The sequence below is a fragment of the Centroberyx affinis genome, unplaced genomic scaffold, assembly GCF_046629955.1.
Source record: "Centroberyx affinis isolate AG114_WGS23_722 - 3 ecotype Tasmania unplaced genomic scaffold, CSIRO-AGI_Caff_v1 ptg001778l_1, whole genome shotgun sequence".
Classification (NCBI taxonomy): Eukaryota; Metazoa; Chordata; class Actinopteri; order Beryciformes; family Berycidae; genus Centroberyx; species Centroberyx affinis.
Window position 1 is genome coordinate 488,382 of NW_027280171.1, and position 17,811 is coordinate 506,192.

At 40.2% G+C, this 17,811-nt stretch overlaps 1 protein-coding gene across 1 annotated transcript; it reads left to right on the forward strand.

The window, feature by feature from the left end:
- The first annotated feature begins 734 nt into the window (after positions 1–734).
- Positions 735–12,754, forward strand: LOC139652300 (gasdermin-A-like). The gene is made up of 12 exons (XM_071529318.1): positions 735–867; positions 1,306–1,526; positions 1,645–1,840; positions 5,446–5,614; positions 6,588–6,678; positions 8,925–8,951; positions 9,117–9,164; positions 9,622–9,705; positions 10,926–11,053; positions 11,205–11,370; positions 11,474–11,544; positions 12,025–12,754. Exons 2-12 carry the CDS (start codon positions 1,325–1,327, stop codon positions 12,244–12,246), a joined length of 1,404 nt encoding a protein of 467 aa, XP_071385419.1. The 5' UTR covers positions 735–867; positions 1,306–1,324; the 3' UTR covers positions 12,247–12,754.
- Positions 12,755–17,811: the final 5,057 nt, after the last annotated feature.

Genomic DNA, 17,811 nt, shown 5'->3' on the forward strand with positions numbered 1-17,811 from the left:
AAGGCACTTACTAGATATCTGTGCCCAGGAGCGCTCTGTATCTGTGCCCAGGGGCCCTCTGTCTCATACCTATGTGTATGGCGGAAGTGGTCTGTGGTTTCCTCTTCCTGATTCCTCTGTCAGCGACAAATGAATCGCAACAACATTGACAGGTCTCTGGTACAGCTTATGTTAGCCTGTGATGGACAGAAATATAAAAGTCACATTTTCACAGTAGAATGAATAAGCTAGCTATAGAGCAGAGATCCAACAGAAATGTCTCATGAAGAGGTTTTATCTTGAGGCAAAATAAGATTGCTTTGGTCACTTACTTGTTCAGCTTGAGAACAAACTGTGTTGCGATGCCAACAGCACCTGGAAATAATTCAACCTTATCAGCACCCCTGCAGATATACAATGGTCCTTTGTTCTGTGGGGGCAGTAAAAAAAAATTACTTACTGCACCTTTAAAACAATTCTCCCCCAGTTTTCTCATTTGATCTGTTTTCCTTTTTTTTAATGAAAATGCTGTACTCATTTTTAGAGAAAGAAACAGAGTTATTATTTTTGATGCAGCTGTTCTTGCATATTGTCTATCAGTCCTCATGTATTATCATGTATGTGGCCATAGGCTATGCAATTCTCAAGCCCAACCTCATCCACACACCCACATGCCCACACACATACACACACTCTCTCATACACAGAGAAAACTGTTTTAAGGGGCGGTTCTGTTTTAAAGGGGCAGTTGTGCAGCTCTAACAGTTCATGTACAGACAAGAAAGTGGTGCATGCCAGAACACACAGATTACTGGAAATCAACTCATCTTCGACTGTTAGCTCTTCACTTTAAAACTCAACTTTGGTTTGACTTCAACATTCAACAAGGTGAGGCATGATATCCATTATAACTCTATGTTTTAGATAATCTATATATCACAATGATATTTTATCTGTGTGATACAATGCATGTGAATGAATGATGTGCAGACATAAAGGCATATTTGTAATAACAATGTCTGTAGACAGGTTGAGGACACTGACTTTAAATTAAGACATCCAACTTTTTGCCCATAACTTTTCATTGATGCTGGCATAATCTGTGCATCATCTCCACATAAGAGGAGTTTCTGTATCAGTAGAGTTTAGTAACAGTCAAGAGAGAAATCATGATATGAGAAGTTGATGAATTAATTTAATAGGATCAAGGGCAGGTTAGAATAGAGCCATGTTGGTCTATAGCCATGTACACATGCAACTATTAAACATGTATCTGTAAGACATTGTGAAATCATGATAAATGGGCTGTGTGTGTGTATGTGGCAGGAGGGGAAAGTTATCGGAGATGTTTGCTAAAGCAACAAGGAAGTTGGTGAATCAAGTGGACCCAACAGGAACTCTCATCAGTGTTAAAAGTTTAAACAACAGCACCAAACTGGCGCCCCTGACACTGGTCAAAAAACAGAAAACTCATTTTTTTTCCACTAAATACACGGTCATGGACTACACCATTCTTGACCTCCTAGATGTCCCGATCCCCTCTGAAGGTACTCAGACACACACACACACACACACACACACACACACACACACACTGCACACATAATGCAAACTGTGTACAGAAATACAACCTCCATCTCTCTCTGTCCCCTTCTCTCTGTCCAGATGTCAAACGTGAAGTTTTCATAATGAATCATAGTCACACTTCACAGTCAGAAGTGGATTCCTCTATAGCAGTAGACATTCCTGACGGGTCAGCAGGCAGCAAGACAGAAGGAAAAGCCAGAAACAGCCTATCATTCTCCACACTGAAGAAAGACAGTGTAGACATCCCAAACCTGAACAAATGCTGCAGTGACTGGTATGCTTCTATCTATCTATCTATCTATCTATCTATCTATCTATCTATCTATCTACAGTGGTGGAAAGAGTACTTGAATGTCCTACTCAAGTAGAAGTATTGTTACCTTGCTGATATTCTACTTACGTAGAAGTAAAAGTAGGCTACTGGTGTAAAAATCTACTGAAGTCAAAGTAAAAAGTAGCTAATTTAAAATGTACTCAGAGTAAAAGTTACTGAGTTACTTACTTTTTGAAGCAGGTGACCTTTTCCATGCAATTCTAAAAAGACTGGCACCACAATTTACAACTGTCCAGTTTCTGTTGCTTACGGAGAGCCACAAAACTTGTAAAATGTAGCTAAGTACAATACTTAAGTAAAAACATAGTTAAGTAAAATAGTCCATGAGCCAGACCACCGATTATAATCGAAAAGGTGGGCAAATTGTTGTTGCTATTTTCTTTTTCCTATATATGTCTACATTATTTATTGGCATGATAGCCATTGCAGACTGGTAGCTTAGTGATGGTTATCATGCATTGAATATATGGACCCCTGTAGCGGAAACCCATTGACTGTATATGGTGCCTATTTGGTGCTATGGTGTTTGTTGACTACTTGTTGACTACTCAGGCTGTCTAAATCAATCCAATACATTCTTAAGATATTTAAGAACTGAAAAAATGGGATCATTTTACCCGAGAGGGTGGGAAAGGACATCAGTCATCTGGGCCCAGTATTTCAAACGTGATCTGACAGGATTATCCTGGTCGGATTGGATTAAATCTAGATCTGATCTGAAAACTGGGTATTTCAACACAGATCAGGAGAATCCTGATCCTGAAGATCAGGGTTTCAGCTCTGGTAATCCAATCCTCCCTTGAATCCAGATAAAAGGCTGATTTGGGTATTTCAAAAGTTAAATCAGATATCTGGATCAACTTGATACCAAAATTTCAGGATCATTTGAATCCCACCTCAGAGGTGGATTTGACTTGGACTGACAAACTCTCAGCTCATACTTCTCCTAGATATTGTTACTCAAGATGTTCGTTACACTTAAGTGTTAGTGTTGTACTTCTAACAAGTAATTTAAGTAATATCAAAAAATTTAAAGCATAGTAAAAATTTTGACCACACTGTAAAACTGCTGTAAATAAAATTACAATTATTTCTCAAATTCTAGTTCACCAAACATTGTAACTTGCATGTACCAAAACAGAGAAAGACAAAGGGATGCAGGGTCCAAACAAAGTTTTATTCCAACAAAGACATGTCAAATAATGTGACCACTAACTAAAACAGGACCATGCTATTTCAAATGTCAAGCTGTTTCTCTAACAGCTTGATTTTCAATTCTGTCTCTTTTTGCTGAAGCAGCGTCAGCTTAATTTGCTCTTTGGCCAGTTCAGTCTGTTTGATTGCCCTTTCTGTCTCCATTTTGAGGAGCCTCTCATAGGCTTCCTCATCACCGGCATGCCTCTTCCGTCGCCGTCGCTCTGGCTCTGGCCCCCGTGCCTGATGTGGTAGATAGATAAGTTTATTGGTCACTTGCAAAGCTAAAACCACAAATGACGTGACGCTAATGATAGCCCGCTAGCTGCTTAACACACAAGTCAATGGAGCCGCGTTAGCTCTCGTTAGCACGGCCGCGTCTCAATTAGAGATCGCCACGGCCTGCTTTTAATAAGGTGACAATTCAAATAGTTGGCTTGCATGATGTGTTGGTTGCCGTTCGTATGGTATTAAAACCGCTACACAATAGACGACGGTTAACTTACACTTTTGACGTGAAAGTCGGCTCTGTGCTACTCCTTTCATGAAGTAGTCCGCCATGTTTCAGATCCCGGAGGCGGAGACTTGAGATTGGGAAATCCGTATCCGGCCAGGTAGGGATCACAGTGATCCACCCTGCCTGTGTTTTGAAATACTCAGATAAAGTCAGCAGGATCACCGTGATCCATGACTGAGAAAAGGAGGATTTCATTATCCGGATTATTCTGATCCAGATTACAAGTTTTGAAATACTGGGCCCAGGAGATGACGGCTCTCTGCCACCAGGACCATGTGGCCGAAGAGCTTCCTGTCAGCCTGCAAAACAACCTTGTTTGGACTGCTTGCTGAAGGCTTCTTTTGGATATCAGAAAACGTCTTCAGTTTCTTCCTTGTCATTTTATCATGGAACTGGGTCTTTGGTTTTTGGTCATGAGGGTAGCCTGGAAGGGGTTTCTCTCTTGGATCCAAGTCAACCACAGAGCAGAGACTCAGCATCTGGAAGAAGCCCTTTAGAGCATCTCCACTTTCCACAACAAAGTGTCCCAGGCCCCCTTCACAGTGCTGATGGACGATGCATCTTGCACTCGCATCCTCCATTTGTTTCAAGAGTACCTTGGCTCCCTCAGGAATGGCCACCCATTGGCAGCTTTCTGGATGTCTTACCTTGATATGGCTGAAATCCTGCTAGGCTTGCTTCGTGCAGCAAGAGAGGGGGATTGGATGCTGCACCTAGCATCAATCCATGCTATGATCCCATGGTGCTTTGCTTATGACAAGCTGAATTATGCACGTTTCCTGCCATACTACTATGCCACAATGACACGTCTGCCCATTGATCATCCAGAGGTGCACCAACAGTTCATGCAGGGTGGCTTCAGTGTCCAGCTTGGTAGCCAGAATCCTTTTGGCCAGATCCCTGTGGATCAAACCATTGAGGAAACAATCAATCGAGACACCCAGACAGCAGGAGGCACAAAGGGCCTCAGCCTGAAACGGGGTGCTGTGGAGAGGTACTACCTGACTTCTGAGTACCGCAGCATGTTCCTCAAGCAGCTCAGAGCAATGGTGGGATGCGGACAGTCCCACCTCAGCCACCCAGACCTGCAGATGCCCAGAATCACCAAAGATGAAGCCGATGTACAGTCCATTGTGAAGCTTGTTGAAGATGACTGGACGAACCCTTTTGATCCAAATGAAAGTGAATTAGTCAGTATTTCAACAGGTACATTTGCCCCTCCAGACATAGCAAAAGACCTTCTTGATGCCCACAAAATTGGTACAGAAGCATATGAGGCCTTCAAGAAGGATCGGCTTGAAGACCAAAAACCAAAGACCCAGTTCCATGATAAAATGACAAGGAAGAAACTGAAGACGTTTTCTGATATCCAAAAGAAGCCTTCAGCAAGCAGTCCAAACAAGGTTGTTTTGCAGGCTGACAGGAAGCTCTTCGGCCACATGGTCCTGGTGGCAGAGAGCCGTCATCTCCTGATGACTGATGTCCTTTCCCACCCTCTCGGGCCATTGCCATGGTCACTTGCCAATGGACATGGGACCCTGAGAAAAAGAGAGAGGGGAAGAGAGGGTTAGGATGGTATTTAAGGGATGCCGGAAGAGGCGCGGTTGAGGTGTGGTCCTGCTCCTGAAACTCGCTAGGTAAGCTTCAATTATGGAGCCACACTTTAAAGGGCCTCAATTAATCTTAATCAGGAGTAAACACAGCAGAGTTAGGCACCTGATCTCTATTATACTAAATACCAAACAGGGCAAAACACATAATTGTGCTTACAAAATGATCACAGGTTTCATTTCCTCATTCCTTTAACTCTCGAATGTCTATTTTCTGTTCCCAGGAAGGTAAACTGTACAAACAGGAAGTTACTGCCCAAATTGAGGAAGGGGGAGGTGCTGGCTGTTGTCAAAGAAATCATCTACACTTCCAGCCCTGTCAAGCTTTCAGGATCCACAAATATGGAAGGCTACTTAGGGGGAAAAGTGAAGACAGTTCTAGCATTTTTGCTGGTGAGTGTTTGTGTGTATGTCAGAGAGAGATAGGGGAGCAATACATAGATAGAGAGAACACTGGGGGTGAGTGAGTGCAGGCATGTTATTTGGATCATGCTATCACATATGTTTCATTGAATTAGGTGCACAACACCTGCAGCAGGCTCAACTATAAGATGTGGCATCACAAAACTGTTTCTCTCCAGATTCACTGTCAGCACTGATCAGACCTGCCTTTGCACTAAATAAACTGCAACTACAACACCGCCATGACACATCTTAAAGGTGCTATGTGTCGTATTTTAACATCATGTGACGTTAAAACTATTATTACAAAGCATATCTGAAACTTTATTTGCCATTTCTGTGCAACATGGACCTCATCCATGACAATACCAGTCGTCTCCTATAGACCGCTGCCCTCTCCACCGTAGATCAGCCTGCGGCGCAGAAGTCATGTACAAATGGTTTCTAGCCTCCGCTCCATAGTTAAGCGCTCAACCTCTGATAGAATTCTATCAGAGGAGTACGATGTACTGAACGCTTCGAGTGGATCATGCACTCTAGTTTTGTTGTGATCTACTTCCATTCAGGTTTACCATGCCAGAGATCTGAGTTCAAATCTCAGGTGAGCCAAAACAGTTTCCACATCATAACTGCACTTAGAGAAAGAACAATGATTTAACTGCCAGTATCTACAGTAAAGAGATTTCACATCTTCTGTGGGTGCATTGTGAACACTGTGCCATTTTATCTAAATCCAAAAAACTTCCGAATGCTTCATCAGAACTACCCTAAATTTAGCCAAAAAGTAACACATTGCCTCATAATATCATTATGTTGTTAGCCATGCTTAGTATCCTCAGAGAAAGAGAGAGAGTAACAGGGATAGAGGGAAAGAGAGAAGGGTTAAAAATAACAGGTCAGACACAATCATGGTTTGGTACTGTGTGTTTGGTTATGCTGTTCATTTCCATTATATTTGTTTCAGCAAGGCAAAACTAAGGAGGAGACTTCCTATACAATCCCAGAAGGAGCTGTTGTTGCTTACAGCATAATGGGTATAGCAGTTGAAGAGAGAGGTAAGAGGGGAAAAGTGTGTGTGTGTGTGTGTGTGTGTGTGTATAACCAAACACATTTTTTCTGTAATGGTAGCAAGGAAATATTTCTGCAGTTTTGTATGTGTCATTGTAGTTGAGCAAGTGCAATGGTCAGCCTTAATTACTGAGAATACTGAGCCATATCTTTCTTGTCATCAGATTAATAAACTAAAGCTAGACTGTTACAGCCGTAGCCGTACCCCCAGAAGATTCCCTAGTGTTTCCTGTCTCTCTTTCTGTCTATGTTTTGTTTGTGTGTGTATTGGTGTGGGTGTGGTCTCCCTTCCTCGTTCTCCTGGCTCCCGGCTCTGCTCATCCTGCACACCTGTCTGCAATCAGCTCATCACCTCTCCCAGTCTGCTCACCTGCCTCTCATCAGCTCATCTGCCTGCAGTATATCTACACCGGCTCTTCAACCATTCTTGGCCAGATTGTTGTTTCAACTAAAGTGGTAGATACGCTTCAAGGCCAAGGCTGTGGTCGAATAGTTTTTTGCTTAGGAAGGTTCCTAACTGAGTAAAATGACCCGGAAGTATCTAAGTGGCAGCTATGATTAGAGCTGTTTGAATTCCCTAAATGCTACGGAAAGGAAAGGAGATAATGCCGTCCCACAATTCCATGCGGCAGCAAGCAACGCACCATTTGGCCGTTCACGAAAACAAACTATCATGACCGACAAGAGATGCAGATCATAAAAAAAAATAAAAAAAAAGAGATGCAGATCATTATGCAAGTTACCGTTGCTTATTAAGCATTTTCCATCTTATGCCATAACTTGCTAATATACTTATGTTTTGAACTTTCAACAATATGTTAAACCCATAGGCGAACTATGAACGTTAGGCTGCTGTTGTAAAATGATCAAAGTGAAGTTAACGTTGTAGAGTAACCTATGCTCAGTTTGCATTAGTTATTTCTTCATTCTGAGCATTGTTGTATTGCCAGCCTTTAGGAATATCATTAATTAATTTTACATGCTGAAACCCTTGCCTTACTGTAATAAAGGCCTGTATTAGCCATAACAACTTCAAAGCACAATCAAGTCAACATTTCAAGGTGTTTACTGAGTTGTGTGGTGGTTCTTAAGCTATTATATGCATAGGCTTATAATCAGATCATAATCAGCATATTAACCATAACACCAGAAGTCTGTCTTTCAAGAAAAAGGGATATGAGACGTTTTTAGCCAGATGATGTTTTTAATTCAACATGTTTGAAACTTAAGAATGATGATATGTACAGTAGTAGATTTGTAGGCCTAACATGTTATGCCTATCTTGCATGAATTTAACAATTATTTTCATACAATCATACTAATTGGGATTCATGTCGATGAATATGAGTTGACAGGAGGGTGAGCATGACAACCATTTCGTTTCACTTGTGTGACTGGTAGCCCTTTTTTTTTTTTCAATTCCAACCTTGGTGATGAAGTAATATTTTTCACCGGGTTGTCCACATTTATATAGCCTGCATGAAACAACACGGTAAGAACGCACGGGGCGAAGTATCTAAGATGCGCTTTTAGTAGTCCATCTTCGGAGCGTTGTAGTTTCACACGGCAGACCCACCTCATTAACATCCGCCGTCGCATAATGACGTAGCCTAGTGTAAGTGCAGTCGGATTCTCTACACCGTGGTTGTCTTTTCCTAAGCCCTTATGAATTCTCCTTCACATCTTTCCTTGACCTCATGACGTTTTCCAACGAGGTCAAGGAAAAGTGGTTAGGAATAGGAGTTAGGATGTATTTTTTTGACTATTTGACCGCAGCCCAAATCTAGTTTAAACTCCTAGTGACTTTGTCTCTTCGTGTTTCCTGTTATTAACCAGCCTCTCTTGTGTCCCAGCATCATCACCCGCCTGCCTGTCTTCCTGCTTGTGTCCCTGCCTGCCTGCCGGAGGCCTCCTGGCCTCCAAGCTACCCCTGCCTGCCATGCTTCCCCTCATCCCACGCTCACGCCAAGCCCTGCTCCTCCTTACCATCACTCCCCCTTGCAGCCACCGGATTCCCGTTCCCTGCCATCAGCCCCTCATCCAGATCCTCCCTTACAATAAAACCTTTCCTTACCAACACCACCCTGTCCGTGTCCTGCGTTTGGGTCCCACCTGTGTTCATAACATAGACCTTCACAAGTACATGTTGTTGACTTCACTAAAGAGACTCATCAACAAATCCTGTTTATCTTTTGTTTTCTTTTCTTTGTGTGTGTGTGTGTCTGTGTAACAGTACACGGAGACTATATGTCATTGGAACGTAAGTGCAGAGAAACACAGCAGAACACACAACACACACAAACTATTCAACATCTATAAGTAAGTTAGGTAAATATCTATAAAACATTGAGAAATCCTGTGCCATTTTGTGTGTGGGTTTATGTGTGTATGTGTGGGTTTGTGTCTGTTGTTTATGTCATTGTAGCGTTCTTGGACATAGAGACAGACAGCTTTCATGGGGGCACTGAGACAAGTATGTATTCACTCACTGATTTTTGTTTTTTTATGCATGCAGTAAACCATCTATTTTATCATCAGATTAATAATCTAAAGATAGACCTTGACCAGTACATGTTGTTGTTGACTTCACTAAAAGAAATTCATCATCAATAAATCCAGTTCACATTTTCTTTTCTTAGGTATATGTGTGTCTGTGTGTGCTGCTTCTTGTACTGTCAGGCTTTTTGGTTCATTTTAATTGCTGACACTAAAGTCTAGATATATAAATCTTCCTTTCCATCAAGTCTTCCATTTTTGTTTGACTTCATTAAAATTGATACATAACCTGTAATTCCAGTAATTATCTAGTTTTCTTCTCCTAAATACAAACTATGGTAATCATAGTCTGACTGATTTTTGACTCAGTGGTTTGTTAGTTTTCTCAGTAAGTTCTCAAGCTCTAGTTCGCTCAAGTTCGTCTCCTCTTACAGGCACACTGATGTTGAAAATTGAACCAGAAATATTGGACAACACATCCCAGAATTCCTTTAAAACTCTCCATCAAGTGCAAGATGGTGAGTGTGTGTGTGTCTGTGTACCAGTGGTGGCTGCTGACCATAATTTTGGGTGAAGCAACCCCCCCCCAATTTTTTTTTTTTTTTAAGTTTTAATGTGAATTTGTGTATATTGTGTATTTTTAAAGTTTTCCTTTCAAAGCTTTTTTATTTTTATTTTATTTTATTCTATTTCTTTGCTGCGTACCTGGCTAGAACATGACATTAGACAGTTATTTATTCCATTGAGCAACATTAGCTGGTGAAGCAGAGAAAATAGTTGCTTCACTGAAGTTCCTTTTAATAACCAGAGGGGGGAGCTGTTCTGCTGTTTTGCACCATATATTGTCAGGCATGTTTTTGAACACTGCAACCAAAGCACCATTGTGGGCTACACAGAGGACCATACTGTCTGATGACAATGAAATTTATATTTTGTAATGCAATATGTATGTTATTTTTATTAAAATTTTTTCAGTGAAGTTCTGCTTCACCTGTTGTCTTAGAGAAACCTCCTCTGCCGCGTACACAATGCACATGGGCACAGGGTTTTTAGTGTTTGTGTTTCATTCTGACAAGGTTGTGCACAGGGGCTTTCATCCCCTAAGCATTCGTTATGCTTCTGTGTTGAACCTATGGCGTAGCTATGTCGCACCGACAGCGTAGCTACAGAGGCTGCCGCCGTATTTGTGCACCTCTCCGAAAATGGAACTGTGCATAAGACCACAAGAACGGTGATAGGCAGGCTTTGTATTTCCTCATGGAGCAGATCAAAGAGAGCCTAGCTGAAGAGGTTCACAGATAGGTCACCTCATCTCTCATTAAAAAGATTACCAGATGTCACTGAATTTGTGGTGAGAAATATTCCAGAACACGAGCTTCAGAGAATGTAAACACTGCTACTTCTTCTGTTATTAATACTTCTTCGTGCTAACAATTTCAATTTTCAAACTTCAGTTTATTCAAATGCAGGACATTCTGTCACGGGACAACAGGTCAAAATGCGGGACTGTCCTGCACAAATCGGGCCATTTGGTCACTGTGGCTGCCTCTGTTTTCTTTGTATACTGTAAGATGATGAAAATAACTTCTCAGCAAACTATTTATTTTTAAATTTCCACTCAAAAAGGGCACTTTAGGACTGCCAGGGCAAAGAGGCACGGGCTCCAGCCCCTTTTGGACCCTACCTGTGCATGCAAACTAAAATCACATTTACCCCCACCTGTCTCTGCCACCTTTAGAGTTACAGAAGAAAGAGGAAATCCTCCAACCTCTGGCTGAGCTGCCACAGTCAAGCCGGTCTGCTTTGGTTCAGGCACTCTGTGACCTTCTGGACAACCGAGATGATCTGACAGACCTAGAGGACACAGTAAGAGTGAAATTCACCTAGAATAGCTCCCTATCATGTATACGACTGTGGTGAAGGATATAAATCTTGGGCTAATGGTCTTTGTGTTTTCTCTCTGCTCTCCAAACTCCCAATCCTTCCTCCCTGCAACCCCCTCGTCACTGTCTCTCAGCTGGAGAAGTGGTGTAATGGTGACACTTCTGACTACCCAAAGGCACAGATGGCCTGTGATATAGTAAAACTGCTCAGGCCTGTCACACCCAATCAGATTGAAACGAGCTCAACCGACCCGCCCTCTCTCCTGAAAGCTGCTCACCTACTGGTCAGCGCAATGGACAGTGAGTCAACTCCAATATGTGTATATGTGTGTCTGTGTCTTTTTCAGCAAATCAATTGCAAATGTACAATATGCTTCAAAACCACTTGTGTTTTTTTGTGAAGCACTGCCGGACCTAATCCCATCAGAGCTGGCCAAGTGCAGTCCTGACATCCTGAGAAGCCTCAACACACTGGTTTGTCTATTCTCGTACCAACATCAGTATTCTCTTCATTGATTTGATTTGCGAAATAGAAAAATACATGAAAAAATCTTTACATTTATAAAGATTTGACCCCAGAGGACAGCACAAGAAAGTGTCGCTTAAAACTTGTGGTCCATTGTGGTCCTTGAGGGAAGACAAAATAACAATAACTTTACATACAATATAAAACACAATGAAAACACAATCAAAAGACCACTGGATATACATGGCACAAGTTAAACTGTCTTATTTAACAAAGGCCTCTTCTCAATTTATTCCAAAATAATATTCTCAACATAGCTGTGGTAGGACAGTTTCTGATTTGCAGGGAGAGGCAGTTCCACAAACTGATACCAGAGAAGCAAAATGAGCTTTGAGCTGCAGTGGCAAAAAAACCCCCTAAAACCTAAAAACACTTGAACACTGTTGAAAAAACAGCTAACATTTTTTCTCTCTTGCTTTGTCTATCAGGTGAGCAACCTGAAGGTGAATGATCAGTCTCCCCCTACTGGCTCACTGCCCCTCTCCCTTCAAGATGGCGGAGAGTTCAGCTGGGCGGCTGAGATCCTCTGCTCAGCCAGTGAGACGCTGGAAGAGCTGACTGAGCTGTGGGTGGAAACAGGAGTCGAACCAGGAGCGTTCCTGCTGGCTCTGTGCATCACTGTGCAAGGCCTCAGCATACTGCATGCGTAACTGTGGAGGGTGACTTTCACCTGCTGTGCTTTTCTGAAACCACCTTTTAGCTATAATAATCACATAGGGCTGCAAAGAAAAGTTACATAGATTTTATGAACTCTCTACCACTATGACTTTGTTGCTGATATTCTAGTTTCCTTTTCTTCTTTCAAAAGCTTATGTTGAATTTTTTTAATTCATTTTGGTGTTTTTCAAATTAGCTTGCTGTACAAAATTTACCAGTAATCACTCCCACAATGTAAAAGTTACAGACTCTTACACACTGCTCACAGAAAGGACTGCAGTTTGTTTGGTTCACTGAAATTTTATTCATTGTAATCTACAGTTTTGCTGCTAAAACTGTAACAACACAAATCTGTTGACATTGGTGGATGTGATAGATGAGTGGTGGTTGACTTGTGTAAAAGAAAGAAAGAAATGAATGAAATCTTCTGTTTTAAGAAAAAACAACGTATACTTAATATACACATTGCTTTTGAGATAAAATAATAATAATAATTGTGAAATTGTAATGATTTTCACCCTTGTCTTTTCTTGGTGTGTTAGACAACTTGTAATACACACACACACACACACACACACACACACACACATATATATATATATATAGATATACATATATCACATGAAAGAGGAACGCAATATTATTCTATTTAGATAACTTACTGTAAACCTGGAAGTGTTATAAAATTTGAAAATGTATTTATAGACACATTTCTAATGATGCAACCCAAAGTGCTTTGCAAACATGATTTAAAAAACATCAAAAGGAGACATAAAGATGAATGCAGTTGAACACCCTCATCTAGAGTTTCAGCATTTCTGCCTCTCCTGCCATGTTGGTTCTCGTAAGACTGGTTGAACGACCAGAACCAGATGGTCTAAGACCTCTATTTGGCTCATATGGAACAAGAATATCAGACAAATAGATTACATATTACTGCATTTAAAAAAATCCAGAGAAGTCCATTTCATATATCTTACATATATCTTGTATCTTAACACATTTATCCACTTGAGAAATCTCTGATCCTGCTTCTTTGCTCTGTCTTGCTGCCTTTGAGCTGTGTTGGCATGAAATAACTGATCATTTGGCATCAGTCCAGACATAACTTCAATACAAAGGATTTCTACCATGCAGGATCCTGTTGCTTGTTTGCAGATAGAGGTTTATTTACCTTAACCAAAAGACTCCTCCAATATGACTTGACTTCTTTGGTCAGGTTGCTCAGTAAGGAGAATAACATGAATAACTTTCATCTCTCAACTTGACTATTTGCAGCTACGTGGTGAGGTTTAGAGCCTTAGATGGAATAGCACTTATACATCTTGGTGATCAGTTTCTGGAATAGAGGGGGTAGTTCCTTATCCATATAGCATGCTGACTGTGGTATAATACTGCATCAAACCCTTACATAGATCACACAGTAGCACAAACTGGTTCTCAAAGTACATTCTAGACATTTGCCCAAGGTTATTAAAAATCAAAGCAGCAGTGTGTGTGTGACAAACACAATACAATCTTGAAACTAAAATCATAAGTCATGTTACCAATAACTCACAACACGTTTCTGTGGAGAGAAGACAGATCTTGTCAAAGCTCACTGAGAAAAGTTGCGCTGTAGGCAATTATTTTCTCTTATGATGACAGAGGGAGAGACTGAGAAGATAGTGGATGATGCCAAATGTTAATTGGCTGAAGAGACAATTGGCTGAAGAGACAATCACAGGTATAATAATAATAATACTAATACTAAACATATTAAACACAGTAGATGCCATGGTTATAGAAATAATGCAAATAAAAACAAATAGATGATCACAAACCAATACACTAAACATTCAAAATCACCTAGGCTAATTACAAAAAGAAACGACAAGAATATATATAGCCTACTTTATCTATGAAGAAATAACAGGGATGGAAAAGGTATCATATTTAGAATCCCATCAGGTATGTTTTTACACAACAGTTAATAACAGTTCAAGTATCTCACTTAGTTTCATAGATCCCAGAGCTGGATCATTACCAAAATCTAATCAATTGCTCCTTGGTGCAAGGCATATCTGTCCATCAAATTCCATGAAAATCTGTCCATATTTCTTTAAGATATCCTGCTGACAGACAGACAGACAGACAGACAGACAGACAGACAGACAGACAGACAGACAGGGATGAAACCTCCTTGGCAGAGGTAATACTGTAATACATGGAAGTGATTAGAAGACCTTCTACATTCTTTTTTTTGCCATTTGATTTTCATTAGTGTGTTTTGGCCTGGCTGCAAGACTTGGCTTCAGAGTTGTTATATACTGTGTAGCTGTTGTATTGCAATGAATGGATTTGAAATCATTACAACAACAACAAAAAATTGTGGGTGTTTCAAAAGTTGATTTTATATGTACCATTTATAGTGCTTACTGTATTATTAAATATTTTTTCTCTTTCCAGGTACACTTATTAGGCTATTCACAGACTATTAAATGTTGAATTATATAAAAGTTTATTATGATTATTGCATGTGGTTGCACTGTGGTTCAAATTATGGTTCAGGTTGCCATCATATACCGTGGTGTAATTTGATTTATTTCTGTATATACACACCGCTATTTTTTTCCTCTTTTATGAACAGATAAGATGGGGGAGACTGGAGACGGTTGTAAAACGTTTGGTTTCAGCATCTATAACTTGGTGGTTTGTGCCAGATCTTTCAAACAAGAGTCATTTAGACATCTACTGCACAAACACAGATCATGTGAGGTAATGTCAATACAAACAGTTCCACAGTTACAACCTGCCCCGCTACTGGGGTGAGTTGTAACAATAACTGGGGATGGATATAACAATAAGAACATTTGCTGAAATAAGAAATTTAATGAAGAATGTTTGAATAAATGAAATAGCGAATAAATGAAAGTGACAGTTGTTTTCTTAAACTTTAAACATTTCACATTTTCAAAACTTGAAAATGTGTTTTGTAAGCATAAGCGTCTCTTTTGTTCAATGTCACACTTAAACTTAAAATCTCGTTTGTTACACTGTAAACACAAATCTAAAATATTTTTTTAACATCATAACACAGTAACACACTGTGTTTGTGTGTGTGTGTGTGTGTGTGTGTGAGAGAGAGAGAGAGAGAGAGAGCTGGGAGGCTCACACTCACTGGGAGCTGCATTCACATTGTCAGTGAATCTACATCTCTCTTTTAGTTTCAAATACTGACTTAGAATCTTCCTTTTGAACACACACACACACACACACACACACACACACACACACACACACACACACCAGACTTCACCCAGACTTTGCTTGTGGCTGAGTGACATCAATGTGAAAGCGTCATGGATGGAAGGACATGAATATATAAAGTAATAAAACCTTCCTCTTCTGGAAATGCCACTGACAGATCTAACTAGTGAGCGCCACTTATACAAAACAAACCTCACAGTTTAAGTAACAACAGTTTTATTATGCTGAGTCAAAGAAGCCAGTGTGCTCTAGGAAGACGTCGATTTATAGAGAAGAAGAAGTCAAAAGAGTGGGTTGGCTCCACATTACAGAAATGTTGATTAATGTGTGTTGTCCTTATAAATAAATAAACAAACAAAATAAATAAACAAACAAAAATGATTCTCGTTCGTTAATGATGTAGTGTCTATCCAGTACCGCTAGAGGGCAGCCTATTCATAAAAGTGGAAACAGTGTCTTTGAATCAATGAGAAACGTGTTTATTATCAAGAAGTGTGGATTAGAAGAAACAAATTCCTTTATTGCTTCAGCTCTACTGGCAAACAAACATTTTAGCATTTGAACGGTAAGGCTGTCTGACTGAAGCCTACTCACAAGCAGTGACACACAATAAGTAAAACAAATAAAAGTGTTTATTTTCAAAATTATGCAAACAAAATAGATTATGATAATTGATAATGGCACAGAGATGATTAGGATACACACAGTAGTTTAGTTTAGGATGTAGCCAAAATGACTGGACTAAATTTTCTCTAACATGACTTGAATTTGTGAAAAATAAATGCAAAGTGAATTAGTCAGTCAGTCAATTAGTTAATTCCTATTTAAATTTGGAGCAAAGAGTTAATTTTCAAAGGAGCAAAGAGTTAGCAATCCTGTATGAAGTTGTCCTTGGAAAGTAGCGCAGTCAGGTTTCAACTTGGATAGAAGAGGATATAATACAATATATGAATCATCAAGATCATTCACTGCAGTCTCTGTTGAATCTCTCAGTAATAAGCAGCTGACTTGCAGCATCCTTTCCAGCATGCTAGTTCAAGTGGGAATTCAACATCTTTGTTGGTTATAACATATGGCAAATTACCAAAAGTGCTGTCATCAAGCAAAGACCACAGTACAGTGACCTTATTCCCACAGACTGCATTACTACTATAACCATGACATCTACTATCTTTAATAGGTTTAGTATTTTTGGGCCCTCCTATTATACCTGTGATTGGCTCACCAGGTCACCAGCTATTTTAATGCTTTAGCCCAACTTAATAAAGGCTTTTTTAATAACCAAATCCACTTGAGTGCCTTGGACCTCCTTTTTTACCATTGAAGACTCTGATCCCTGTTACCAAACAGCACCAGTGGAAGGTACTAGAGACCCAAGCAGCACTCCTTTTCTTATTTTGTTAACCTTTGGCATCATCCACTATCTTCTCAGTCTCTCCCTCAGCCTCATCATCATCATAAGAGAAAAGAATTGCAGAACAGCGCAACTTTTTTCATTGAGCTTTGATTAGAGCTGTCTTCTCTCCACAGAAACGTGTTGTGAGTTATTGGTAATATTACTTAGGATTTTAGTTAGAACATCGTGTTTGTCACACACACACACACACACACACACACACACACACACACACACACACACACACACACACACACACACACACACACACACACACACACACACACACTATTGCTCGACTCTCACTTCCATACAGGTCTTGACGACTGAACAGTCCAAGTCTTTGTGTGTGTGAGAGAGAGATTTGACCTCTCACACTTAAAGGATAATTCCAATTATTTTCAACCTGGGTCTTCTTATTTTCCATGTTTTGCCATCATGATTTGATTGTGTTCAAAATGTCATCACTTACAGCACTGTAGAGCTTTACACACCTCCAGTTCACTAGGAGTGCTGCTTTGTGTACTTATGTACTTTGCAAACCAGTTTGTGCTGCTTTGTGATGTAGGCTATCTTAGGAATGGTTGATGCAGTATTGTACCACAATCATCAAGTTATCAGATATGGATGGACCTCCATTCTAGAAGTTGATCACCAAGATGGATGAGTGCTGTTGCATCTAAGGCTCTAAACCTCACCACGTAGCTGCAAATAGTCAAGTTGAGAGATGAAAGTTATTCATGCTTTCTCCTTACTGAGCAACCTGACCAAAGAAGTCAAGTCATATTGGAGGAGCCTTTTGGTTAAGGTAAATAAACCTCTATCTGCAAACAAGCAACAGGATCCTGCATGGTAGAAATCTTTTGTGTTGAAGTCATGTCTGGACTGATGCCAAATGATCAGTTATGGGGAT

Bases quoted from the DNA above. Each gene is read 5' to 3' on its own strand.
- LOC139652300 (XM_071529318.1), top strand. From the start codon at position 1,325: ATGTTTGCTAAAGCAACAAGGAAGTTGGTGAATCAAGTGGACCCAACA. The intron at 6,679-8,924 runs GTAAGAGGGGAA...TCTGTGTAACAG, and splicing joins TATAGCAGTTGAAGAGAGAG to TACACGGAGACTATATGTCA. The intron at 11,545-12,024 runs GTTTGTCTATTC...TTTGTCTATCAG, and splicing joins TGAGAAGCCTCAACACACTG to GTGAGCAACCTGAAGGTGAA.